At 38.4% G+C, this 27722-nt stretch overlaps 1 protein-coding gene across 6 annotated transcripts; it reads right to left on the minus strand.

Annotated features, from left to right (window-relative positions):
- On the minus strand, window positions 1-27722 carry elnb (elastin b). 6 transcript variants are annotated; one of them, XM_046868594.1, is made up of 57 exons: window positions 27553-27722; window positions 25435-25701; window positions 25271-25309; window positions 25018-25188; window positions 24094-24120; window positions 23856-23930; window positions 23595-23711; window positions 23314-23340; window positions 22865-23236; window positions 22331-22357; window positions 21502-21942; window positions 21321-21407; window positions 21173-21220; window positions 21043-21093; window positions 20921-20962; window positions 20759-20836; window positions 20299-20340; window positions 19576-19869; window positions 19468-19494; window positions 19039-19314; window positions 18846-18875; window positions 18284-18625; window positions 18127-18156; window positions 17553-17894; window positions 16078-16107; window positions 15555-15866; window positions 15443-15472; window positions 14929-15240; window positions 14808-14837; window positions 14427-14708; window positions 14308-14337; window positions 13941-14135; window positions 13662-13766; window positions 13335-13364; window positions 13028-13234; window positions 12830-12862; window positions 12594-12707; window positions 12391-12480; window positions 12163-12198; window positions 11993-12016; window positions 11847-11906; window positions 11499-11582; window positions 9942-9989; window positions 9364-9864; window positions 9114-9254; window positions 8765-8815; window positions 8594-8632; window positions 8438-8476; window positions 8195-8350; window positions 6867-6920; window positions 6179-6289; window positions 6019-6078; window positions 5860-5901; window positions 4755-4826; window positions 2563-2619; window positions 2246-2302; window positions 1-1099 (listed from the first exon to the last, which is right to left on the minus strand). In XM_046868594.1, the coding sequence occupies exons 1-57, from the start codon at window positions 27626-27628 to the stop codon at window positions 1050-1052; spliced, it is 6810 nt and encodes a 2269-aa protein (XP_046724550.1). In that variant the 5' UTR covers window positions 27629-27722; the 3' UTR covers window positions 1-1049. The 6 variants fall into 6 exon arrangements, with proteins under 6 accessions (XP_046724550.1, XP_046724549.1, XP_046724548.1 ...); XM_046868593.1 differs by having other exon boundaries at window positions 19576-19884; XM_046868592.1 differs by having other exon boundaries at window positions 19576-19887; window positions 27553-27721.

The following is a 27722-nucleotide window of genomic DNA, read 5'->3' on the forward strand; positions in this document are numbered from 1 at the left end:
TATCCTTAATATCCTTTATTTTATTATTCAGTTAAAAAAAATGTAAAATGCATCACATGAATAAAAGTTTGATATGATTTTCATTGTTTGTGAAAATCAAAGGGTAAACATTTCAAACCTGTTGGTAATGAATAAGATTCCCATTATCTCAGGTTTTTCTTTTTTTCTTTTTTTAAACAAACTAACAAAAAAACAAAAAGCACATACAGTGAAAAATCATACAGTAAGAAAACCGAACTCAGACACAGCGAAGGTTAAATGCATAAGCAACACTAAATGAATCCAGAAGATTCTGGTCTAAAAACTATACTAGAAACTCCTGAGGTGTGAGCTCATGAACTTCCTCAGTACTTTGATAAAATACTTCCTACAGCAGAAAGTACAATTTGTTCAATGAAATGTTAATGCACAATGCGTGGAGCACATCTAGGTTTCAAGAGCATCGTGCTCGAGCATTGAGGAGGTCAGGTTTAAGCTCCTCTTGATTGAAAAGAAAAAAAAATATTTAGGCACCATTAAAAAGGCAGAAAAGCATGTGTGTGTGTAATGAGGTGGACTGATCCACTTAGCTTAATGACAACTTGATATTACTATCACAGTTTGTCTATTACAGTACATAGCAGCAACATTTCCCCAGACAGCACACCTAGTTACGGAAGTGAAAGTGAAGGCTGACAGGCTTTAACACACATCAGGTATCCTGGTGAAAATGTACAGTGAGGTTACTGTGAAAATGAAAAGCAGTGACATGACGAACCCTTGAGTGCTGTAATAAAGCCTGTCCATTAGGTATTAACCAGTGTATATGTGTGTGTGTGTAAATGAAACATGGGGGTTTACATTGTGCCACGAGTGCATGTGTAAGTGCACACTGAATCCAAGCTATGTACAAGGTAACGTCTGTCGCGTGGAACGAGGAGGTGCACTTTGAGCGGGTAAACCTTAGGCCTTTTTATTCTCCCAGTAAAAAACAACAAAAAGGAAAAAAAAGTACATTCGAGATTGTGCAGTAGCACCACTTGTTGAGGTCACTTCGGGTCGCAGGTCTCTCATTTCCTTCTCCTCCCACCGCAGTATTTGCCTGGGCACCCTGCACCTCCTGCAGATACAAACACAGACAAAGTCACTTTCTTTAGCTGCTGAGTAATTTAGAAATGCACGTTGGGTGATAAATACATCACAGACCATTCAATTCGATGATTCGTTGGGTAGCTGTATTTACATACGGAAATCACTATTCAGGCAATTGTAATGCTTTATTTCCATATTCATTCAGTGAAATAAATTCTGAAAGGAAAAATCCGTCTGGAAGGATTTCGATGCAGTTAGATTTGTCAATGGCTTTGGCTATAAGAAGATCGGTAACGCCCTGAAAATGATTTACAGTACAGTGGTCAGGGTCATACAGAGGTTTCCCCCGACGGGGTTCCACTCGGAAACAGGCCTCGCAAGGGTCCATCGAAGAAATCGAGTTCTCGTGCTGGCGTCAGGTGCAAAAGCTGGCTTTAAAAAAGTGATGCAGCATCGCTTTAGTGGTTACAGCCGAGGGTCCGCATGTCAGTGCTCAGACCAAACACTGCGCACTGCAACGAGTTGGTTTGCAAGCTGTTGTCTCAGAAAGAAGCCTCTTCTGAAGCTGACTCACAAACGGTTTGCTGAAGAAAACCTGATAAGACCAAGATAAACTTGTTTGGCTCAGATGGTGAAGCCCTAATGAGGAGAACCAAGAAATCTGTGTCTTGCCTACAGTCAAGCATGGTGGTGGTAACATCACGGTCTGGGGCTGCATGAGTGCTGCTCTTACTGGGGAGCTTAAGTTCATTTGAGGGAAACATGGATTCCAACATGTACTGTGACATTCTGAAGTAGAACATGATGCCCTCCGATCAGAAACTGGGCAGAACGACAGTTTTCCAACATAATAAACCCCAAACACACCGCCAAGATGACAACTGCCCTGCTGAGGAAGGTGAAGGTGACTGAGTGGCCAAGTATGTTTTCAGACCTGAACTCTATTGAGCACCTGTGGGGCTGAAGCGGAAGGTAAAAGAACGCCATGTGTCTAACATCCACTGGCTCCGTGATGTCATTATGGGGAATGGAAAAGGATCCCAGCAACAACCTGTGCAGCTCTGGTGAAATCCACACCCAGAAGGATTAAGGCAGTGCTACATAACAAAGGGGTGCACTCACTTTCGTGAGATACCGTATAGTAAATCTGTATATTGTATACTAAATGCCATACCTCTGTATCCTCTGGCACCTAGAGCACTCTGGAGAGCTGCGTATTTGGCTGCTTTATCTGAAATAACAGTAAGAAAACATTCACATTAAAGTCTTTGATTTAATAAAATATGAAGCGAATCCAACACAGCCAGAATGATCCATTCACTGGCACGTTTACATGCGCCTGCTATATGTCTGGACCGAACTGACTGGACAGACAAATTGAATGAACATTGTCATTGAACGATATTTACATATGAGCAGTAACTGTATCTTGAAAATGAACTGCATTATTTATACTGTATGAATGTATCAGGTGACACAGGAATAACCTACATTGTTGAGGTGTAAGTGGTGGACTTCCAGCTCCTCCTGGTCCAGTGCCACCGTAGCCTAGCATACACAAATATTGTATTTATGTCTGCTTGTAATATATAGTTTTTATCAGTTGTAGTCATTTACATTCAAATCATTTGACAGACGCCCCTTATCCAGAGCCACCTACAAATTTGATTTATCCAACTAATTATAATATCAAGATGAAATATCTTGGTCTTAATACCATCTATAAGCTACTGTGCTCCAAAACCGACATTCATATTTAATAGCTATAATAATTAAAAATATACATAATATCTCTCACTACCACCAACACAGATACAATTTTGAAGATATCATTCTGCAGCTTCTCGTCAGATTTTTTGACCAACCAAATGCCCTCTAGAATCGAAACTATTCCACCCCCATCATTATAAAAATCCCCCACAAGCAAATCCAAATCACGAGCACTGCCTCACGTTTTGACTTCTGTTTTTCAATGGAAATTATGCTTACTCATCAAATAAAAAGCACCTCACTGAAACTTTGTCTCTAAGTCACATAAAACCCGATTGATGCATCTTTTCAAATTCCAGCGTCTGCTGTCTGACTTGACTTTTTGGCAACCCAGGCGAGATTCCTGTTGTCGATGTTTGTTGTTTTCAGTGTTGGTATATTTAAGTTATGCATATAATCAATCAATTATAAGACAAAATGTAATTCATTATATATTCTAGATGCTTATACCTTCACCAGAGAACAAAATGACTTTGTATTTTTTTTAAACAAAAATTGTTAAAACAATGTTGTATTATTGTATATTGATAATGGTTGTCAACTTGCCATCTGCAGTTATCATTAAAAACAATACAAATGTTGATTTATGCAAATTGCTTCACCTTGCATACTCAAATGCTGTTTTTTTGTTTTTTTCTACAGAAAGAAGCAACTCAGAATAAGTGAATTTGTTCAAGGAGAAATCCCCCATGCGGACCTCAATAAGCAGCTACTATAAACTTTAAAATGTCTAAATTAAAGATAGTTAAACTCACTATGTGGCTTTTGTATTTGAGGGTTTTTATATAGTTATAATAAGAAAAACATCAACAACAACAACAAAAATATTCGATTAATCGAAAGAAGAAGAAAAAATAGTCAGATTAATCGACCATCAAAATTACAAAAAAACTACTTCACAAATTAAATAAATATATCAATAAAAAGCTGGAAATGTCTACTTTTAAATAAACCAATTTACATAGAAAACAAATATTCTCTGATTATATAATCCGTATGAAAGTTAAAAGAGGTACAGTTTCTCCGGTATCACCTCATTAACCGTCCGTGTGGAAACATAGCGAAGGTTCTGTTTGGTGTCCTGATAATTATCGTAATTTAAAACACCATCATTTAAAATATTTACAAAAAATGTTTCTATGTTGAGTTTGGTTTCGACATATTTGTTAATGCCAGTGTTGATTAGAGTTTAAAAAATTGGAAATTATTTATTTCTAGAATCGGAAAAAAAAGTGCGATAAGTTGGCGATTAATTGTGAGTTGGCTCGTGTCAATCGTGCGATTAATCGCGATTAAATATTTGAATCGATTGACAGCCCTAATATTAATTAGATGTGAGGTCCAGTTACCAGTGTGACACTAAAACAGGAAGTAGTAATGGCTACTTTTTAGTTAAGTACATGTCAGAGCCCAAACTTCTTTACTTTAACTTGAGTAAAATGTGTAGTCAGAACTTCAACTTTGACCAGAGTCTTTTAAAGCATGAGTTTCTGTACTTCTTCTTGAGTGAAGGATGTGTCTGATTTTGATTAAACTTAAGAAGAATAACAGGTAGGGGAGGGCAGTGGTGTTCTCTGGCGCCCCCTGCCTCCCAAAGCTGGTTGCACCCCAGGCGACTGTTTACTTCACCTATGCCTTGAAACAGTGCGGCAGGGAAACATATTGCACTCAGGAGCTGCCATTTTCTGCCACCTTTCACATACTATACTATATGAGCGCCCACAAGGTGCTATTGCCCCTATGCCCCTATTTTTTGACTCCCAGCCAAGACATCATCAGTATTTATATGTTATATGTTATATATCTATATCTCGAAGATAAGAGAAAACACTTTGTTTTAAAATGGTGGTAATTGGGTGAGTTCGCCTTTACGTTCTCACAGACGATTTTAAGAAGTGAAACAGTTTCATTACCTGTGAGTGGCTGCTGGAAGCCTCCCACACCACCACCACCACCACCACCACCGTATCCTGGCACTCCACTACCTGCAGAAGTAAGAGGCTCGTTCACTTGTACTTCATTACAATCCCTGTATATTATTTTTATGCATGTACAGTATAATAGAAATGGAATGACTAGAATCTTCTAGCACTGCTCAACTGGTCCCACCGTCTCTAAGAGGGAGGTATACATCAAGACTCTTTTCTATTCTGCCACCGAGGTGGTGGAATGGACCTCCACTAGATGAACACTGACATCTTTAAATGTCTTTTGAAACACTTAAACTAGCTCTTATTTTTCCTGCTTGTTTTATATACAGATGTTCCCCAAGCTACGATGGTTCGACTTACAATTTTTCAATCTTAAAATGACACTACGACCAAACTGCTCCATTGTAAGTCGGTATCCTCAACCAAAGTTCACAACCCAGTGAACCAATGTTGATTTATTCTTGATAGAGACTTCAAAGCACTTTTGTACGTCGCCCTGGATAAGGGTTTCTGCTAAACGTAAACCTTCAATTGCTACACAAAGACGTATAGCTATACAGTATGAACCTCGATAAAATGTCTCAGTATGCTGGAGTACGCAAAGGCTCATATAAAATCTCCTTTGCCTCCCTAGAAGGCATTAAATCCACCTAAAAAAGAGATTTGCACATTTACTGACGCTTACTGGCTACGTTAGATTGTATATAACTGTTTATTTGCTGATGCCTTGTTATAATAACATCGAATGAATCAATTAGTTTATTAGCTATTTATTATATTCGTAACTAGCTAGCATTACTGAGCAGAAAACTTACTCAGATTGAGCGTTTCGATGCAAAATGCTTCAAATAAAAACAAATCCTTTAAACTTTAAGTAATAAAGACATATTTTCACTGTAAACATGATGTTCATCCCATTGCTTCAAAAATGTCAATTTTCTATTTCCACTTTTTACACAATTTCCTGGCTGGATACGTATAATTTTACCCGAAAGTTACATCCACTAAAGAATCATTTCTCATTCACACTTCACAATCATATTCTCACAATAGCTTGGATGAAAATAAAATAAAAACGTTTTCCCACCTGGCTGGTAACCTTGACCTCCAAAGGCGCCTGTGCCGTATCCTACGACAAAGCAGAGAAGAAGCAAATGACATAACTAGAGAAATAAATGAGCGTGATTTTAAGTTAAAAAAAAAACAACTTCTACTATATATTATTGTAATGGAATTGTTTGGTCACCTGATTTACCAGGCTTCCCAAACGCTGCTCCCAATCCAGCACCACCTGGGTAGATGTTACCTAAGGACAAAAGATTGTGATGGCTCGTACTTTAAAATGATGGTTTTACTGATTTTAGGTCTATAGCAGTTCTTGAAGCTATATAATATAAAACCCCCACCAGGTCCTCCTCCTATGCCTCCTAGCCCTCCACCTACACCTCCGGGACCTCCTCCTAAAGCCCCACCTGTACCAAGTCCTAGGCCTCCTGCTCCACCTAAACTGCCAAATCCTACAAACACAGGAACATGTTACTGAGCATGAAATAATGACTACGATCACTTAGAAGTGACACTTTATAATTATATGTTCAATTTTTTTTTTTTAGGGCAAAATGTAAAGCACTGACACACAAGTATAAATATTTATAAAAAATCAGTAGTCATGTACTTGGATTCATGTTCATCCTGACAACAGACAAAAGAAATTTATTTATTTGAGTATTGAGAATCTGAACAACTGTAAGTGGTTGGTTCATATGCAAAACAAAAATTATATACAAAACGGATCTATAATGCATAAAAATGTGTCCACAATGTACCAAAGCACAGGTTTGTAATGTGTGTTATATAGATGTGTAATCGTAAGTTAATCATGTAAGTGTGTGATTTTTGTCCATGTAACATGCATGCAAAGTGGCACACATCAAACATATAAGGAACACCAAGCTACTTTTAATTTGTGAAGCTCCATTTTAATGCATCCATATACAAACATATACAGAAAACTGTTTCAGAGGAAAAATATCATTGACCACAGACAAACTTGAATCACCAGCACAATTGTGTGACTATTCAAACAAGCAGCACCTGATTTCCCAGGTTTCCCAGCTCTTAGTCCTGCACCACCTGGGTAGCCCAAACCTGAAAATAAAAAAAACACACAAAAAATACTCTTTTATAACTAGTTAATTTGCAGGATTAGAAAATTTGAAATAAAAGAACTTGTTTAGGATGGTAATTTGTGTTTTTTTTTTATTTTTTATTTTTTTATTAAAATTAGTTTTTAAAGAAAATCCTGGAGAACTCAAGTTTGGAACTAGTCATCTCCTGGGCCTTGTTGACACATTATAATATACACATACTGACAATTTCATTATTTAATAATTCATGCAATTTTCCAATGCAGACGGCGTTTTAGTGGCACATAAAAAGAAAAAAAATCAAAGATTACGAGAATAAAGTCGTAGCCGCACCGGATGAAGTGCTCTCGTCGGAGACTGCACAGATGATTTCTGTCTGATATCAATGGTTACATCTGCATGTTGTTAGAAGGAAATATGCTGTTTGGTGTTACAACAGGTGTTACAACAAATGTTACAACAGATTCTGTCACCATCATCTTTCGACCTTAGATGGCGCTATTGCTCAAATGAAGCTGTAAAATTAAGGACCCCAAATTTTGCCCACTGTTGTAAATGTTTGTGTGAGTGCACGTTACCTTGAACAGTCTGGTATCGTGCTGCGGAGAAACAGATGCACTGTACAGAAAAGACTCATTTACATATTTGAGCAATAGCGCCCTCTAAGGTCGCAAAGATGATGGTGACAGAATCTGTGGTAAACACCTAAGCGCCAGTACTTACAGCTACGACTGTATTCTCGTATTGCTACACTACGCGATATTACGCAATCATGTCATCTGCAATACCTTACCATGTGAAATATGTCCTTAGTTTCCTAGCACCTTTTGTACTATATATATATATATATATATATATATATATATATATATATATATATATATATATATATACACACACACACACACATATATGAATATATATGTATATATGTTATATGTTATAGTGGGCACAAGCTGGACCAAAGGACATTTTGACATTCTTAAACTGCCTAGATTTCTTAAATAAATTAGTTTAGAGTGTGTTGTGAATAAAAATCCCAGGAGATCAGCATCTCTGCCCATAAGTCCACCTGCCACCATCTGCCACCAATAACCATATCTCAGTCAAAGTCACTAAAATCACAATTTTCATTATTCTGATGTTAGATACGCTCATTAACTGATGCTCTTGACTTGTATCTGCATCATTTTATGCATTGCCTTGCTGCCACTGCAAGCATGGTAACAGATGGCGGCACACTATTACATTATATATATATAATACAATATTTACCTCCTCCTTGACCACCCAGAACACCTCCAACTGTACCAGGTCCTCCACCAATGCTTCCTTGACCTCCACCAACTCCTCCCAGACCAGTGCCAACACCTCCAGGGACTCCTCCAAGACCTCCTAGGCCACCTACCCCACCAGGTGCTCCCCAGTAGCCTAATGTAAAGAACAGAAAAATGTATTTGAACTGTTGAGTGCTTTATTATTGGTATATACTATAAAGTAAATCTGCTGGTGACATACTTTTGGCTGGCTTTCCCATTCCAGGGCCATATCCAGGACCTGTAAGGAAGACTTTTGTCATTAACGAAACAATTCCAATTTATGATCCCAAATCGTAAACGAATGCAACAGTTTCTAAACATTTGTTAGTGAACTGAGGAGATAGAAACAGCAAACCTTTGTTACCCACAGCAGCTCCACTTGGGAACCTTAGACCTGCGAAATAGGAGATTATTTCATTTAATTTTAGATGTCTAGAAGGTTTTTTTGTGAGTTGTATTGGAAGTAATTGATGAAGATGTCTGTATTTTTTAAGTTAAAAAAAACAAAAACAAATAATGAACACACCATTCACAGGAAGAAGGCTGCTGCTACCTAAACCTCCGACGCCACCATAACCTGGAAAAAGAACCACGCAAAATAAGCAAGACTACAGACTGAGACTCGGCTTGAGTGTGTCCAAGCCACCACAAAGTTTAATATAATTTGAATACTTAAGTGAGAATACATATGGAAAACCACAATTTTAATTTCTTCTTACGGATTGCCTGTGATATAGTTTACGCATTAATTTGTGTTTTACTATCACTAAACTGCCTAAACTGTTTTCAGCCCGCTTCAGGTTGAACTAATAGTAATATGATCTGTCACATAGATTTCATATTTGTTATGTGTATTTTTTTAAAGGATTTCTGACCTCCAGTTCCTGTTCCTGTACCTCCTGGCAGAAGACTGCTACTTCCAGGTAAAAAGCCTGCTCCTGTTGTCACTCCAGGCCCTATTGCTCCACCTGGGCCTCCAATACCACCAAGGACTCCTCCACCTGTACTAAGGTATCCTGAAGAAGGACCATTTTATGTAGACATGAAAAGCATGGCTTGAAAAGGCATCACTTACATACATCAGTATATACATTTTATTTAAGGAGCTTGGAGAATTATTGATACCTTTGGGGGGTTTAAGTGTTCCACCTACAGAGCTGGTGGAAACTCCACCTGGTCCACCACCAACTCCACCGGGACCTCCTCCAACTCCACCCGGTCCACCTCCAACTCCACCGGGACCTCCTCCAACTCCACCTGGTCCACCTCCTACTCCACCGGGACCTCCTCCAACTCCACCCGGTCCAACTCCAACTCCACCAGGACCTCCTCCAACTCCACCTGGTCCACCTCCAACTCCACCGGGACCTCCTCCAACTCCACCTGGTCCACCTCCTACTCCACCGGGACCTCCTCCAACTCCACCTGGTCCACCTCCTACTCCACTGGGACCTCCTCCAACTCCACCTGGTCTGACTCCGACTCCACCCGGACCACCTCCGACTCCACCTGGACCTCCACCAACTCCACCTGGTCCCCCTCCAGCTCCACCTGGTCCCCTACCAGTTGCACTAAGCTCTTCACCAGTTCTACCTGGAGTATCTCCACGTCCATGTATGACACCACCTTTAGCAAATACATCATACATAATGTTACAATTCTGGCATTACCAGGACAAGACGTTCACGAGCGGTTGGAAATACCTGGAGGTTTTAGAGGTTTGGCTCCTGGTAGACCATCACCTACTCCACCTGCACAGGATCATATCCAACCATAACTTATGAGATAATTCTGAACCAAAAAAAAATATAATAATAATAATTTTTTTTTATTTTTTTATTTTGTAACAAAATAAAAATGTTTATAGCTGTGTATTTAATGTTGAGTGTAGAGTTCTATAATCTTCTGTATAATTCATTGATTGTGGTCACATTTCTGGCACTTAATGTTAATAAAGTGGCATTTACATCAATTTCAACTAACACTATTACTATATTTTCACTCTATTTATTAGAAATATTTTTAAAACTAAATTAATACAATCACCTTCACTTGGTTTGTGATACCGACACCAATACGATAACATCTTTTAAAACGTTCCTCAAACGTTTGTTTAAACTGATAGTATCCATGGTTAGTTTATGAGGAGTTTTATTAATATGATCCTTATTAAGATGAATTAATTAAATAAAGTTTTAAAGATTAGATTAAGATTAAAACTCAGATTAACAGCAGATTATTTAGATTTAATTTATTTTAGTTTAGTTAATAAAAAATTTAGGTTTACAATTTATTGTGAAGAAATGAAGTCGCTGAAATGAAGTGGTTATTGTGTATTTATGTATTTATGCAGTTACAAAAGTTTCATTATTTCTTTCTTTGGCTTGTCTTTGGATTAGCAGTGCATGGTATAATTAGTAGAACCATGCAGCATTACCCCTTGAGAATTAGTAAAGGTTTGTTACTCCATTCATTTTCACTTATTACTCATTACAATACCTGCTCCGGTCTCAGCTGTTGGACTTGGGGATTAAACCGATCCAATACCAAAACCAATACCAAGACCTGCTCCAGAGCCACCAATACCAATACCTCTGGCAACATTTACAATAGTGCTGCCACCCAAACCAAGACCAATCCCCAAGCCAAACCCTGATAAAGAGACCAAAATATAATTTGATTTGAGTTAAATATACTTATTCCTGGAGTTTTTGACCGTGATGAGAAAAAGCAGTAAGTACCACCTGATGCCTGACCTTCTCCAACACCACCTAGGCATTGATAAAGATGTTTATTGTTGGTGGTGTTTTTGTTTTTAGAATTTTATGAAAAAATAACATTTAAATGGAATGTCGAACTGCATGTATTTCATCCATCTCCAGAGGGAGACACAGGAACATCTGAGGTGTTTTTTTGTTTGTTTGTTTTTAAGACAGAAACTACCTATAAAGAATTTCTTTATTTGATTAAATTTAAAAGTTGGTGTCATCAAGCGTGACAATATAAATAACTACATTTTTAGATGAAGATCAAGAGAAAATTGCTAATTGATTATTGACTATTAACTATTAAAATGTTCTACTTTAAAAGCATATCTATGACAATAGAGAAATATCTATCTATCTATCTATCTAGCTAGCTAGCTAGCTAGCTAGCTACAGTATTGCTAAACGTACCTCATGGGTTTGCTGAAGCCATTCTTTTTTTTTTACTAATATAAAAATACTCAGGAATGAGAACATCAGCATTTTAAGTAATACCTGGTTTGCCAGCAGCTAGAATGGGTATTCCTGTCCCAGTAACCCCATCAAGCCCATCACCATCAGTAGGACCACCGGTAACTCCTTAAAAAAAATCATTAAAAATAATCTTAATCTACACAACTTCATATAACATTTACATTTATGGCATTTGGCAGATGCCCTTATCCAGAGTGACTTATCTGATTCATACAATTAATAAGCTAAGGGCCTTGCTCAGGGGCCCAGGAGTGGCAGCTTTGTGTGGGTGGGATTTGAACTCGTGACTTTGGGATTGAGTGTCCAATGCTGCTTTCTAATTAGCTGCTATCTAACCTTACAATATACATACTAACTTGTAAGATTTACCTTCACTTGGACCACCACCAATGGAAATCCCAGATCCCTCGATTACTGCACCTGTTTCACCTGTGAAAATTAAATTAAGCAATTTTAATTCAAGGGATTATTGTGTATAAAAAAAGGTGTTAGAAAAATTATATTTAAAAACGTACCCAGCCTTGGAGCCTTAGTAGCATCTGTTGTCAAATGAAAAACAAATGGATTGCGTTCGTAAGTTATATGGACTGAAGTCATAATTTACAGTAACTTAACTTTTCCCACACATGAGACTTGTAGCAAGAGCCAGAATTGTATCTTGGATGTCAGCTGGTTTATTACTAACCTGGTCCTTCTGTAGTGTCATTCCCAGTCCTAACATCTGATCCACAAGAACGTAAGGAGTCAGAAAGAAAAGAAAGTACAGAGAAATGAGTTTTTGCACATCCATGTTTAATTATCTTGCTTTCTGCACTTTCATTCTTATTTACCTATTTAATGAACTGATTTTCTTTCTTGCTTACTTACAAACATTCTTTCTTCCATATTTAGTACATTTAATTAAACATACTACCTTCATCAACTCTCTGATCCGTCGATTCTGTTGGTCTACTGCCTGGAACTCCTGTTTCTCCTACTGCTCTCCCTGTGTCTCGTGGAACTCCTAGGGTCAGATTCAGAACCCATTAGTTGTTGGTTTCCTGCTATATATCAAGTTGTCAGAGGTTCTTTATTTATTTTCTAATAATGTTACAATGGTTGATGGTTGATCAACACCTGCACCGGTTACAGTTCCAGCCCCTGTTCCTGCGCTTGTGATTCCGGTTCCAACAACTCCTGGAACGGACCCTGCGCCACCCAACACAGTCCCAGTTCCAGTAGCAGGTTGACCTAATAAAGGAGTGATTTAAGTATGAATTCAATATTTGATTACTCTTTCCACCTCTGCTTATCTTCACCCCAATAAATCAGTTCATTTCATTTCAAAATAATATGTATGTTTAATTGCTTACCATATTTAGCAGCTTTCGAACCTGGTCCATATCCTATGAAGAAGCAAAAAAGGTTTGGTAGTAAATATTTGGAGTTGTGGTGAAGTTAAGGAGATACATCTAAACCAATTGCACTGTTCTGAAAAAAAACCCATATATATATATATATAATGGAAAAGCTAATAAAATGAGAACAATATAAAACAAATTATGCTTTACCCTCACTGCCTGGACCATAGCCCCTAGGCACACCCCCAGGTCCATAACCTCCAGCTGGTACACCTCCAGGTACAACTCCACCTCCTGGAACCACTCCAGCACCAAGGCTACCAGCTGGTACTCCTGGCCCTAATCCACCACCAAGTACTCCTCCTAATCCTCCAGGCAATCCGACTCCAGTAGTACCACCTGCTCCACTTGGCAATCCTTGTGAGCCGGCAAAAAATCAAATGTCAATGACATTTGCAGCAGGAGGATTCAGTTAGAGGAATATAATCAGGTTTACAGGTAATTTAATGTGCCTTACCATATTTCCGAGCTTTAGCTCCAAAATACCCTGATAAAATATGCAAAAATGTTGTTTATATGTTATTAACATTAACAAAATAAACGTTGAACATTTGACACACTTCATTTGACGTTTGAGTAAATTTTTACATTTGAAATAAGTACATATGAAATCATTGTACATTTTTACTTAACTTGATTTTCTTTTATAGAAATCAGCCCTTTATTGTTCTATTCATACATTAAAAATATGATCTAATATTTTGTGCATATACAGAAATATATTATTACGGTTGTTACAATAAATGTCCAGTATACTGAAATAATTCAGAATAGTCTCTTTTACCTCCAGGTCCAAAACCAGGAACACTTCCAGGCCCAAAGCCACCACCTGCCACACTTCCAGGTCCAAGACTACCACCAGGTACTCCTCCAGGTCCAAGGCCACCACCTGGACCACCATCAAAAAAAAATCATCAGCTACAATCTACTGACTCTTTGTTATTAAATTTAATGTGTGAGTAAGTAAGTATTGAAATAATACTTGAAATAATAAAAAAATTTACAATAAAAAAAATAACACTTGTAAATTGAACAGTTAATAAATTATGACATGAATTAATACCCCCAAGTCCAGGAGCAGGTCCAAGTCCTCCACCAGGCAGGCCACCAACACCTGGTACACCACCAATTCCCCCAAGTCCACTGCCAACTACACCACCAGTCCCAAGTCCCCCAGGTAATCCCCCTGGTAGTCCCCCTGGTAGTCCCCCTGGCAATCCTCCAGCACCTAAAGTCCCACCAGGACCTCCAAGCTGAGCTACAGGACAGAATAATAGTAGAAACAATACATTCAATTTCTACTGGAGAACAATGTGAAGATTCTGGTCATTTAAGTGAAATTAACTGCTATGTTACATTGGTTAAATAAGCATTGTACGTTTTTTTCTAAATATGCACAGATTCATCTGCATAAATATTATAACTCTTACCATATTTTCTTGCTTTGGCTCCTGCATATCCTGAAATATATAATGTACATGTCTCATTAAATCAAAAACAAAAGTAACCTATTTTAGTTTGTAGAATGCAATAACATTTAACAAGCTACCTCCCGCACCAGCTCCAAGACCAGAGCCTGGAAGTCCACCAGCTCCAAGACCAGAGCCTGGAAGTCCACCAGCTCCAAGACCAGAGCCTGGAATTCCACCAGCTCCAAGCCCAGAGCCTGGAAGTCCACCTGCTCCAAGACCAGAGCCAGGAAGCATGCCAGTTCCAAGTCCAAAGCTTGGAAGTCCACCAGCTCCAAGTCCAGAGCCAGGAAGTCCACCAGTTCCAAGTCCTCCTGGTAATCCTCCAGCACCTAAAGCCCCACCAGGACCTCCAAGTTGAGCTTCAGAACAAAATAATAGTAGTAAAACAAATAAAAATTAACAGTAGAAATGTCAAGTGAAATTACAGGCTAAAAAAAGGAATTAATTTTAACTTTTACCATATTTTCTTGCTTTGGCTCCCGCATATCCTGAAATTTATAAAACATGTCTCACTTAATCATAAAATTAACCTAATTAAGTTTATATAATGCAAAGAGGTCAAAACATTTAAAAAGTTACCTCCTGGACCAACTCCAAAACTAGAAGCGGGAAGACCACCAGCTCCAAGACCAGAGCCGGGAAGTCCACCAGCTCCAAGACCAGAGCCAGGAAGTCCACCAGCTCCAGGTGCAGAGCCGGGAAGTCCACCAGCTCCAAGACCAGAGCCAGGAAGTCCACCAGCTCCAAGACCAGAGCCGGGAAGTCCACCAGCTCCAAGACCAGAGCCTGGAAGTCCACCAGTTCCAAGTCCAGAGCCAGGAAGAAAACCAGTTCCAAGTCCTCCTGGTAATCCTCCAGCACCTAAAGCCCCACCAGGACCTCCAAGCTGAGCTACAAAACAAAATAATAGTAGTAATTGAAATAGAAATTAATAGTAGAAATTTCCATTAGACAACCTTGTAAAGTTTCTTGTTCAAGTAAAATCACATTCTAAAAAATGATAAGTATCATTATAGTTAAATAATCATTGTGCTTTAATCCTATCAATAATAAGCATACAAGGATTCATCTGCATTATTAATATAACTCTTACCATATTTTCTTGCTTTGGCTCCCGCATATCCTGAAATTGATAAAAACATGCCTTACTATTCAGAACAGTAACCCATTTAAGTTTATATCATGCAAAATATTTAACAAGTTACCTCCTGGACCAACTCCAAAAGTAGAAGTGGGAAGTCCACCAGCTCCAAGACCAGAGCCGGGAAGTCCACCAGCTCCAAGACCAGAGCCTGGAAGTCCACCAGCTCCAAGACCAGAGCCGGGAAGTCCACCAGCTCCAAGACCAGAGCCTGGAAGTCCACCAGCTCCAAGACCAGAGCTGGGAAGTCCTCCAGCTCCAAGACCAGAGCCCGGAAGTCCACCAGCTCCAAGACCAGAGCCCAGAAGTCCACCAGTTCCAAGTCCTCCTGGCAATCCTCCAGCACCTAAAGTTCCACCAGGTCCTCCAAGCTGAGCTACAAAACAAAATGATTAAAAAAAGCAATGCATGAAACTTATAATTGACAACGTTGTAAAGTTATTTGTGCTCATGTAAAATTAAGGCCGTAAATAAAAATGATGATAATAAATATTGATTAATTAGGCATTCACAGACTTTTAGATATTGTTTTTAATCAATTAAGAATATTAATGTATTCACACTCATTATTAATGTAATTTTTTTACCATATTTTCTTGCTTTGGCTCCGGCATATCCTGAAATATGGAGCAGAAAACATCAATAAAACTTTTTAATCAGGCATAACATTATGAGCACCAGCCAAATATTGTGTTGGTCCCCCTTTTGCTGTTAAAACAGTCCTGACCCAACAAGCATTAACAGCATTAACTTCTCCAGCAATTTACAGTAGATCATCTGTTGGATCGGACCACACTGCAGACCGGGAACAGCCCGCAAGAGCTGCAGTTTTGGAGATGCTCTGACCCAGTCGTCTCGACATCACAATTTGGCCCCGTAAAATAGTTGAAATCTGAATTCCCTCAGGAACATATTAAGTGGCAGACCGCAAACTTTTTAGTCTCCACCTCGCATTTTTTTATTTTTATTATTAAACTTGAAAACATACAGGACAATGCCAGGGGTCTAAAAAAGAAACTAGAGTTAGCGCAGTGTCACTGTGGCTACTCAGTCCATACTGAAAATAAGATTTGTTATTTGTATCTACCTCTTCTGGTTAGCCGCTAACGATATTGATATGGATTGTTTAGCGTTTTATGTTGAGCTTTAAGAATTTTTCTTATAAGGAGAAAATCCTGACAATTCCGCATATTGAGGGAGTCAATCAATGAAGGATAGAAAGAATAAAGACATTTGTTAAAGTATGCTGAAATAAGTAGAACAATGAAGTAGATCATATCTTTAGAAAATTAAATATTAAATGTAAAACATTTAAAACATGTATAACACACACACACACACACACACACACACACACACACACACACACACACACACAGACAAACACACTTAGATACACGTTTACCCAAATGGGGTCGAACAAATGTCTTATTCATTTTTCCATTTATTTAATCTTATTTAATCAATTTAATTTGTGCCATTTTAATTGATTACTCTTCTTGGTCAATATTATAAAAAATGTATTGCATTAGTTTTATTAATTCTATTTTATTTTTATAAAATATTATAAAATATAATTTTATATATTATTTAACCAAGCCGACATATTATTTAAAATCGTTTTACAAATGTTAACTCTTTAAATGTTGACATACATTTTAATAATTGCCTAAATTAAAGACAACAATTTTATGTTTTGCATTTTTTTCCCCTTAACCGTACTGAAATTGTTCCGGACCTTAACTTAAAAACTGAAGTACGTACCAAACTGTGAATTTTGTGTACCGTTACACCACTTACATATATATATATATATATATATATATATATATATATATATATATATATATATATATATATATATATATATATATATATATATATATATATATATATATATATATATATATATGTGTGTGTGTTTTATATATATATATATATATATATATATATATATATATATATATATATATATATATATATATATATATTTTTTTTTTTTTTTTTAAATAATAAAATGCAACCAAGTTCACATATTCATTTATTTCATTTTTAATGTTACCTCCAGTACCAATTCCAACACCAGAGCCAGGAAGTCCACCAGTTCCAAATCCAGAGCCAGGAAGTCCACCAGTTCCAAGTCCAGAGCCAGGAAATCCACCAGTTCCAAGTCCAGAGCCAGGAAGTCCACCAGTTCCAAGTCCAGAGCCTGGAAGTCCACCAGCTCCAAGTCCAGAGCCTAGAAGTCCACCAGTTCCAAGTCCAGAGCCAGGAAGTCCACCAGCTCCAAGACCAGAGCCAGGGAGCAAACCTGTTCCGAATCCAGAGCCAGGAAGTCCACCAGCTCCAAGTCCACCTGGCAATCCTCCAGCACCTAAAGCCCCACCAGGACCTCCAAGCTGAGCTACAAAACAAAAGAATAGAAAAGCAATGCATTAAACTTATTTTGGACAACATTGTACAGTTATTTGTGATCATGTAAAATTAAGGGCTAAAATAAAAATTATAATAAATATTGAGTAAATGGACATTAAGCTTTAAGTGATATGAACATTTCAGAGATTTTTTAATTTTGGCTTTTATTGCTTAATATTCATGTATTTACACACGTTAATAATGTAAATTTTCTTTTTTACCATATTTCCTCGCTTTGGCTCCAGCATATCCTGAAATATGTAGCAGAAAACATGTCATTACAAATTATTTAGTTTAGGGTTTGTGTGCATGCATATATATATATACACACACACACACAACTAAGCAAAAAAGGTAACATTTAATTTTGCATGTTACCTCCAGGACCAATTCCAACACCAGAGCCTGGAAGTCCACCAGCTCCAACACCAGAGCCTGGAAGTCCACCAGCTCCAACACCAGAACCAGGAAGTCCACTAGTACCAAATCCAGAGCCTGGAAGTACACCAGTTCCAAGTCCAGAGCCTGGAAGTACACCAGTTCCAAGTCCAGAGCCTGGAAGAACACCAGTTCCAAATCCAGAGCCAGGAAGTCCACCAGTTCCAAGTCCAGAGCCAGGAAGTCCACCAGTTCCAAGTCCAGACCCCGGAAGAACACCAGTTCCAATTCCACCTGGCAATCCACCAGCACCTAAAGCCCCACCAGGACCTCCAAGCTGAGCTAGAGAACAAAATGATAGAAAACCAATGCATGAAACTCAAATGGACAATGTTGTTTTTTTGTGCCTATGCAAAATTAAGGGCTAAAATAAAAATAAGAATAAATATTGGTTAATTAAACATTATGCTTTAAGTGGTATGAACATTTTACAGACTTTTGAATATTGTCTTGTACTGCTTAAGAATTTTCATGTATTCACATGTTATTAATATAATTTTACCATATTTCCGTGCTTTGGCTCCAGCATATCCTAAAATGTGAAAAAGAAAACATCTCCTTATTCAGAAATCAAAATAGCCTCCTTTAGTGTGTGTATGTATATATATATATATATATATATATATATATATATATATATATATATATATATATATATATATAAAACCATTCAGCATTTTCATTCAGCATTTTACCTCCTGGACCAACTCCAACACCAGAGCCAGGAAGTCCACCAGCTCCAAGGCCAGACCCAGGAACTCTACCAGCTCCAAGGCCAGACCCAGGAAGTCCACCAGTTCCAAGGCTAGACCCAGGAAGTCCACCAGCTCCTAGGCCAGACCCAGGAAGTCCACCAGTTCCAAGGCTAGACCCAGGAAATCCACCAGCTCCAAGGCTAGACCCAGGAAGTCCACCAGTTCCAAGTCCAGACCCGGGAAGTGCACCAGCACCAACCCCACCAGTTCCAAGTCCTGGAAGTCCACCCAAACCATTGCCTCAGGTCATTGCAAAAAATACCATATTAGAAGTTGACATTTCAACCGCATATGTCACTTTGTCTTTGGACTTTTTTAGTTCTTTTAGGGTTTGGACTATCTTGGAATATTAGTCACTATATTACTTACCATACTTCCGTGCTTTGGCTGCTGCTCCTGGTGAGGTTAAAAACAAGGGATATTCAGTGTCAATGTCTGAGATCATGAAATGCCAAACCACTAGTACTACAAGCTTACCTGGATAGGTTCCACTGGGATACAAGCCTCCAGGTCCACCAAAACCAGGAACACCACCTCCAGGTGTAGCACTAGCACCAGGTACACCACCTACTCCAGGCACAGCTCCAGGTACGGCTCCTGTACCAGGAACAACACCAGGAACACCACCTACTCCAGGCACAGCTCCAGGTACGCCTCCTGTACCAGGAACAGCACCAGGTACACCACCTACTCCTGGCACAGCTCCAGGAATACCACCAGGTACACCACCTACTCCTGGCACAGCTCCAGGTACACCCCCTACTCCAGTTCCTAAACCAAGTCCAGCTGCTGTTAGAGATAGTAATATTAATATGAATATTATGATACATATTTATTGTAATTAAGTTAATGCACTATAGGCATGTGAATACCTAACCATCACAGCCAAATCCCCAAACTACACCTTGGAAAGCACACAATCGTCTAGAAAGTCTTTAAAAGCTGTAGCGTTAGAGATCTACTGGAACTATAACTATGCAATTTGTGTTATTGCCTAAAAACAAAGACTTCCTTAGACCTTCCTTGTGGCTAAGTAGGTAAATCCTTACTGCCACATTCCAAAAAAGCGGAGGCTGGTAGAGTGTTAAATCGGGGACCAAGACCATACGCCCATGGTTGTGCAATGGAAGATAAGAGTGTGATGGTCAAGTGTCCACAAACCTTTCCTCTTCAGCTTTCATCGTGAAGATCTTAACTTACCATACTTAGCAGCTTTAGCCTGAGACTTAGCTGAACCAGGTCCTGAAGGAATACAGAAAAAAACAGACATTAGGTATAAAATAAAATCAAAACACCAAACATGTGGTGTATGTTTAGTTGTGATGTAAATTATTCAATTAGGAGACAGTCTGTTATGGGTGTAAATAAAGTATTCAAAGCTAATGAAGTTCCAATGCAGTTTTCCTGGCACAGATCCCAGATCCACAATGAACCTGACCCGCATAACCCACTTACTGAAGATAAATTATAAATGATTTTTCTTTAATTGGAGTCAGAATGCAATTAAAAATGCTGAGTTAGCATAAAAACATTCAATTATTTAACGTGTACCGTTGGGCACAAAATTGAACAGTGGTAAGTTTAAGTTATTTTGCTTCATTTAATAAAAAACAGTTGATATCTAAAAAAGATTTGCTGCTTTTCCTAAGCACAATAATACCTCCAAGTTTTGGTGAAATCAGAGGGTATCCACGGAACACTCCTGGTAACTGCTGTCCAGTAAAGCTCCCACGACCACCTATTGAAAAACATTGTTGAAGTCATGTTGAAGTCATGTTAAGGTCTCTTGTTTATATGGTTATATGTGTGTTGTTCTTCTCACCATTGGTCCCAACTCCATCTTGTCCACCTTGACCCAGCTGAGCTACAAATTAAAAGGAGAAAATAAAAGTTACATAGAAAAACTAATGATTTGTCCTATTATTTAAATAGTTCAAAGCGCACCAGTCTGAGATCCTGTAGCGACAGCAGGCAAAACGCCCTGGCCACCAAAACCTGCATAAAGAAAGTTGGTCATTAGAAAAATACTGATGTAAATAAGAAAACATTTTCTAGATATTTCAGTGGTATTTACCTTGTCCAGGAACAATCCCACCCTGGTACAACCCTGGAACACTAACACCTTATTTAAGAAAAATATTTTAAAAGATTTTTAGTAAAAATGTTCTTGCATTTGCAAATTCTTATATGATTCTGAAGAAAAAGTGGGGGAAACACATTACCTGGTACTGGTGCTTTCCCTGTCTTGCCAACTTTGTGTCCAGGGCCTGTGCCAGTGCCTGGCAATCCAGTTTGTGGCAATATAGGTGCTTAAGGGAAAAATAACAAATAGGCAGTCAAAACACATGTATCAATGTTCAAATAACAGCTATTACAAGATCCATAATTCTTTTGGGAAAATACCTCCACCTGGGCCGAATCCAGCTCCACCAGGACCAACTCCAGCTCCACCAGGGCCAATGCCAGCTCCACCAGGTCCAACTCCAACTCCACCAGGGCCAATGCCAGCTCCACTAGGTCCAAATCCAACTCCACCAGGGCCAATGCCAGTTCCACCAGGTCCAACTCCAACTCCACCAGGACCAATGCCAGCTCCACTAGGACCAACTCCAGCTCCACCTGGGCCAAATCCAGCTCCACCAGGACCAACTCCAGCTCCACCAGGGCCAATGCCAGCTCCACTAGGACCAACTCCAGCTCCACCTGGGCCAAATCCAGCTCCACCAGGACCAAATCCAGCTCCACCAGGTCCAAATCCAGCTCCACCAGGGCCAAATCCAGTTCCAAAAGGGCCAAAACCTGTACCACCAGGACCAAATCCAGCTCCGCCAAGACCTAGTCCACCTGGACATGTTGTGGATTTCATGAACAGCTTAAGTTAAATGTTCCCTGCTGTAGCTATATAAAATATATTTACTGCAACATGCTTTAAAACGTTTATATGAATAACATCTTAAACAGTTCACTAGGTTTCTGCTCACCCTGCCTTACAGATTCAACAAAACATGACTTCATAAATCTTATGAATTTATGTTTGGTCTCTTCCTGTTTGCTGATGTAGAAAAGTGTACAATGAATTTCATCTACTGATGTAGCTACCAAACCTGAGAAGGGCCACATTTTCAAGGTCAAGATCAGTGGTAGAGGCGATACAATAATACTGATACATGGTTTTGTACACTGTCAGTAATTTATATTTAAATCTGATTATTCTTCAATACTATAGTCTTACCTGTTTTCCTGGGTTTTCCACCAGCTCCTAAAGAAAAGTAGAAAATATTGATTTATTAAACAACTAAAATTTATTTTAATAATGTAGCTCGAAGTATGCTATTTCCAGTGATTTATACATGGTTATAAACACAAGATGTTTGTAGCTCACAACATAAAGCAGCATAAAGAGTGGTGATTAGCCTGGAACTGTATTAGAGGGACTGAACAATGTTACTCCAAATGATATTCCTTCAAGTTGGTGTAAGATGATGATAGTGGTGGTGTATGTAGGTGCAAAATTTCCCATATGTGTTTAGTTGGGGTAAAATCTAGGGAATGTGAAATATATGATTCCCATGGATGGAGCCATTGTTATCTTGGAAGACAACATTCACATCCGGATTACTCAAATGTTTAATAATATGATAACCTTCCCATAATGTGAACCTACTGCTTAATAGAAAAGAGTCTCAAAACATACCAAAAAACACCTGTTTTTCATGAATTTGTCAGCTGTTTGTATGTATAAAATAAGCAAATTAAGGTTCCTTACCTACTCCCACTCCACCAGGACCATAACCCAAGCCAACTCCTCCTGGTCCTATTCCTCCTGGAACAAGTCCTCCTGGACCTACTCCTCCTGGAACAAATCCTCCGGGACCAACTCCTCCTGATCCTACTCCTGGAAAAATTCCACCTGGACCAACCCCTCCTGGTCTGACACCTGTTCCAACATCTCCAGTACCAACTCTTCCTGGACCTAATCCTCCTGGAACAATTCCTCCTGGTCCTACTCCTGGATAAATTCCACCTGGACCAACTTCTCCTGGTCGGCTGCCTGTTCCAAATCCTCCTGGAACAATTCCTCCAGGACCAACTCCTCCTTGTCCAACACCCTGTCCGGTGCCAAGCCCACCTAAACCTCCTATAAAAGGAAATAGGAAAAGGTGCATTAAAACTAGAAAGTTGAAGAGAAATCCCAATATTACATCAAACACTGACCTAGTTTTGGAGGTTTTCCTCTGATGCCTACAAAAAGAAAGGAAAATGATTTTTAGCTAGGTTACTGGGAACATGTTTTTGCTTGTATATATGAATATATAACAACTGTAAAATCTAAGGTAAATACACTCAAAATATTATTTAAACCTTTTTAAAGAATAAATATTAACAACAACTCAACTAAAATCAATGAGTTGTTTTTCTTTACTTTTACAGAATTCTATTAACTGTTCATGTAGTACACACTAGTTAACAGATAAGTTTTAGCCTTTGTGTCTAACCTTGTCCACCAGGGCCAACACCAGTGATTCCAAATCCACCAGGGGCAATACCACCCGGTCCAAGGCCACCTGGACCAACCCCTCCAGGTCCAGTGCCTGCTCCAAGAGTACCAGCACCTAATCCAGAACCCAACACCCCTCAATGCATGTAGAAAGTGCCAAATGTCTATTTAAATGTACTATGGAAAAATAATGGCATGCAATTCAAGAATTTTCAATAAGTAATAACAATAAAAGCATCAAAATCACCAGGCCCAGTACCTCCAGGCACAAGTCTGCCTAGTCCACCAGCTCCAAGAGCACCAGTTCCAAGTCCCTGAGCACCAAATCCTGCACCTAGGAAAGTATAAATGACAGTTATTATAAATCAATTACTATTGTTATTATAACTAAATTACAACTTTTGCAAAATATTAGAACATCATACATATAATAAGAAGAAAATAAGCTGAAATGGAATATTCACTTATAATTGCAGTAAACTGAATGAAATTTGTACCTGTTTTTGGAGGTTTTCCAGCAGCCCCTTGTTTAAAAATAAAAATAAAAATAGCAACTGTAGCAAAAAATATAGTGTGCAACAATAAGAATCATTGGTTTGGCTGTAAATTATTTGATGATATATATCCAGGTATCAACAAGTGGGAAATACAAAATACAACAAATACTGTAGTTTGGAGAAAGCAAACATGTTCACTGGCTTTGAATTAATCTGAATTTCTTTTAGAAAGAAATTGGAAAAAAAATATCATAAACATATTCCTCATAATCATTTATGGTTGACTTGAATTATGTACAATTATAGAGCTTTTGTAACATACTAAAATTGCATTGCATTATAGCCGAAATACGAATTACAACAAATGTACAAATAACAATGCAACAACTGAACATAAATAAAAAAATGTTGCTTATAGGTTACATGTCATTTAATTAAATTATAAGCATTTAGCTACTATTTTCTTGACAGATTTTCTTTACATTTATATTTCATAGATTTTCTTAACATTGCCTTTGATTAAAAAAACATTAAAATATATTATACCTCTATTATGTCAATGTTTATGTGATTTGCATGATGTTAAAACTTTGGTACCACTAACTTAAAGCACCCCTGTTTATGTTATGCTGTACAAAATCTACAGTAAAATTGTTGCTTCTATTTTTCATGCGATCTGACTCAATCTGATCTGCCTTGATCTGATCAGAGCCCCTCGGTATAGGCCACTAGCAATGTCAGGTCTATGGTTAGCGTTAGGTAGCTGCTGCTCCAATGCCCCCTAGACCAAAGCCAGATCCAGAGCCAGCACCTGCACTAATAGCTGTACAATATAATGTCATTTAGTATATTAGTATACTTTTTAGAGTCACTCAAAAAGTTACAGTGAAATTTTAGATCATTTTATATAAGTTGTTTACAAACCTGCACCTAGTCCTCCAGTTCCCAAGCCACCAATACCTATTCCACCAGTTCCAAGACCTCCACTGACTGGTCCACCTGTTCCAAGACCTGTGCCATAACCACCTGGACCTACTCCTCCTGTACCAGTGCCAGGAACAAACACTCCAGTTCCAAGTCCTGCTCCACCAGGACCTATATCATAATTAATAAAATACATTTAAAAAAATGTATGGCCATGATCGTGAAGTACAAACAAGGTAGGGTCTTCACTTACCAGTCTTCCCAGGCTTGTAACCAAAAAACCTTCCTGGGACTATATAAAAAAAAAACAAAAAAAAAACGTATCAGGGTCAAAATCGTATGTGCTCAACATATCCTTTAACTTAATTGTGCTAGACAATTAGTATTTTCTTGTGTACGTTAAAAGGAAATATCTACCTCCTCCGGTTCCAGGACCGGTGCCAGTTCCTGGTCCAGTTCCCAATGGACCTCCAAGACCAGTACCAAGACCACTTCCTGGAAGAACTCCGGTCCCTACACCTCCAGGGCCGAGTCCTGTGCCTACGCCAACCCCTGGACCAATTCCAGTACCAAGTCCACCTCCAATACCCCCTGCTGGACCAGCTGCAACACCTTGTCCAAAACCAGGACCAATTCCAGCCCCTACTGCTGGCCCTCCTCCTCCTGCTGTTGGAATGTAGACTCCTGAAACAGAAAACAACCTACTTGTAAAATAGTTTCGCTTGATGAATAAAATGCATTGCAAATGCAAGGAATATATGCACTAAACACAACATAGGAAACACCATTCCACCAGTTACCTCCTGAACCACCACCATTCCACTAATTACCTTCTGACCCACCACCATTCCACCAATTATCTTCTGACCCACCACCATTCTTCCACTTATCTGCGCACCGCTTTATTAGTCTATTAACAAGACTAGTTCTTAGAATGTACCCCTACTGTAAGGGTTCTTTACTCTGCCAAGTTCATAAAATTATAAACCCTTAATGTTACATGTATTCATTTAACTTTTTATAATTAATCTTGCACTTTCAAATGATGAAAATCACAGCTTGCCATCTACTAGTAGAACTGAACATCTATGGGGACATCTCATCTACTTTACAGTTGCAGAAAAAATCATCTCTTTCCAGAGTTCCATCATGATTCCTTTGATAATTGAGGTTCAATAGCATGTGGATCAGGTTGTATTTAGCAGTGGTGGATGAGGACCACAAACCATGTAGTTGAGTTAAAGTAGAGATTCACTCGGTAAAATGTGACTCCAGTAAAAGTAAAAGTGCCCCTTTAAACTTTCACTTGATGTAAAGTACAAACGTTTTTGCCTTCAAATCTACTTAAGTATCAAAGTACTATGATTTATTATAACTATAATGTTCCTGTTATCATTTTTATCACAAGACTCTTCACTTAATCAACTCAGTTGATGTGAAAAGACTCGAATGTGACTCTCAGCACACTGATCTATTAGTAGAGTGATATTAATAAATCAAACACATTGATTTCTATTAAAAGTAACATAAGTCCAAAACCTTCTTTTCAACTACTTCAAATAAATGGTGTAAATGAGGTCACATGTGTTGTGGTGAGTTTCTTTATCATTTATTCCTTTTGAAATGTTCTGCTTGATGGTGAACTGATGCTGAACTGTATGTTGGTGATCAGTAGATACACCAAGCGCCAATCAAAACAAGTGTAAAACAGAGCGTGCGCTCGATCCTGATTGGTGACTCGCTGCGTGTTTCACCAGTTACGTTTTTATCCTCGTAAATAAAAAAGAAATGACTGATTTTCCAAAATGTATTTGAGTTAAAAGTAACATATTTGACTTGTAGTGAAATGTGGTGAAGTTACAGTAAAAGTCTCCTTAAATGGAAAAAATTGAGTAAAGTACAAATATGAAAAGAAAGCTACTTAAGTACAGTAACAAATTACTTTTAGTTTGTTACCGTCCACTATTGGTGTTTAGTAACTTTCTGAGTGAGAAACATTGAGTGAGAAACATTCAGGTTTAAGAAGGAACCTGAACTGAAGATCAAAGAAGTGTATTAAAAACCGTTATTTTCTTGTCCACACAGAATCATCCATACCTGCAGTTTATCACTAGAAAACAATTTCATATTTGCTTATTCATGAAGTGGAATAACCAGGAAACAGAAATGAAAAATGTGATTGAATGAACTGAAATTAACAGATTACACACTCTGTATTGGTAGCAAAGTACACCAATGTCACCCAGTTTACATTTTTAGATGCAGCCATTATGGCAATGTTACTTGAATTACCTGAACGATAAAAAACAGGTGGTGCGTTCATAATTTAGACCATAATTAGAATAGATTATTTTTGTATGCATGTCCTTCAACCCCCTGTTCTGCTTTACAATGTAAAGTCTGTAATAAAGTTAGATTACATGAGTTTGTGCCTACAATCTATAAACACTGGATCACTGTCTCTAATAATGTTTGGAGGAAGTTGTATCAAGAGTAGCATCAGGAAGTTTTCATAGAAAGCTGGAGATAGCTTACCTCCTTGAAGTGAGGGTCTACACAGAGCCAGCAGGACAAATCCATGGAAGAGCAGTAGAGCTTTGCCCCTCGCCATCCTGCTCTGTAATACCCCTTTCCTTTAGCAACCCAGGGGTTTTATCCCCCCTCAAGTGCTTATAGCTGTACACCCATGTCTTGAAAAAAGGAGG

Source organism: Silurus meridionalis, chromosome 15, assembly GCF_014805685.1.
Source record: "Silurus meridionalis isolate SWU-2019-XX chromosome 15, ASM1480568v1, whole genome shotgun sequence".
Classification (NCBI taxonomy): Eukaryota; Metazoa; Chordata; class Actinopteri; order Siluriformes; family Siluridae; genus Silurus; species Silurus meridionalis.

Bases quoted from the DNA above. Each gene is read 5' to 3' on its own strand.
- elnb (XM_046868592.1), bottom strand. From the start codon at position 27,628: ATGGCGAGGGGCAAAGCTCTACTGCTCTTCCATGGATTTGTCCTGCTG. The intron at 16,108-17,552 runs GTAACATTAAAA...TCCATATTTCAG, and splicing joins TGTTGGAATTGGTACTGGAG to GATATGCCGGAGCCAAAGCA. The intron at 15,473-15,554 runs GTAACTTGTTAA...TATCAATTTCAG, and splicing joins TTTTGGAGTTGGTCCAGGAG to GATATGCGGGAGCCAAAGCA.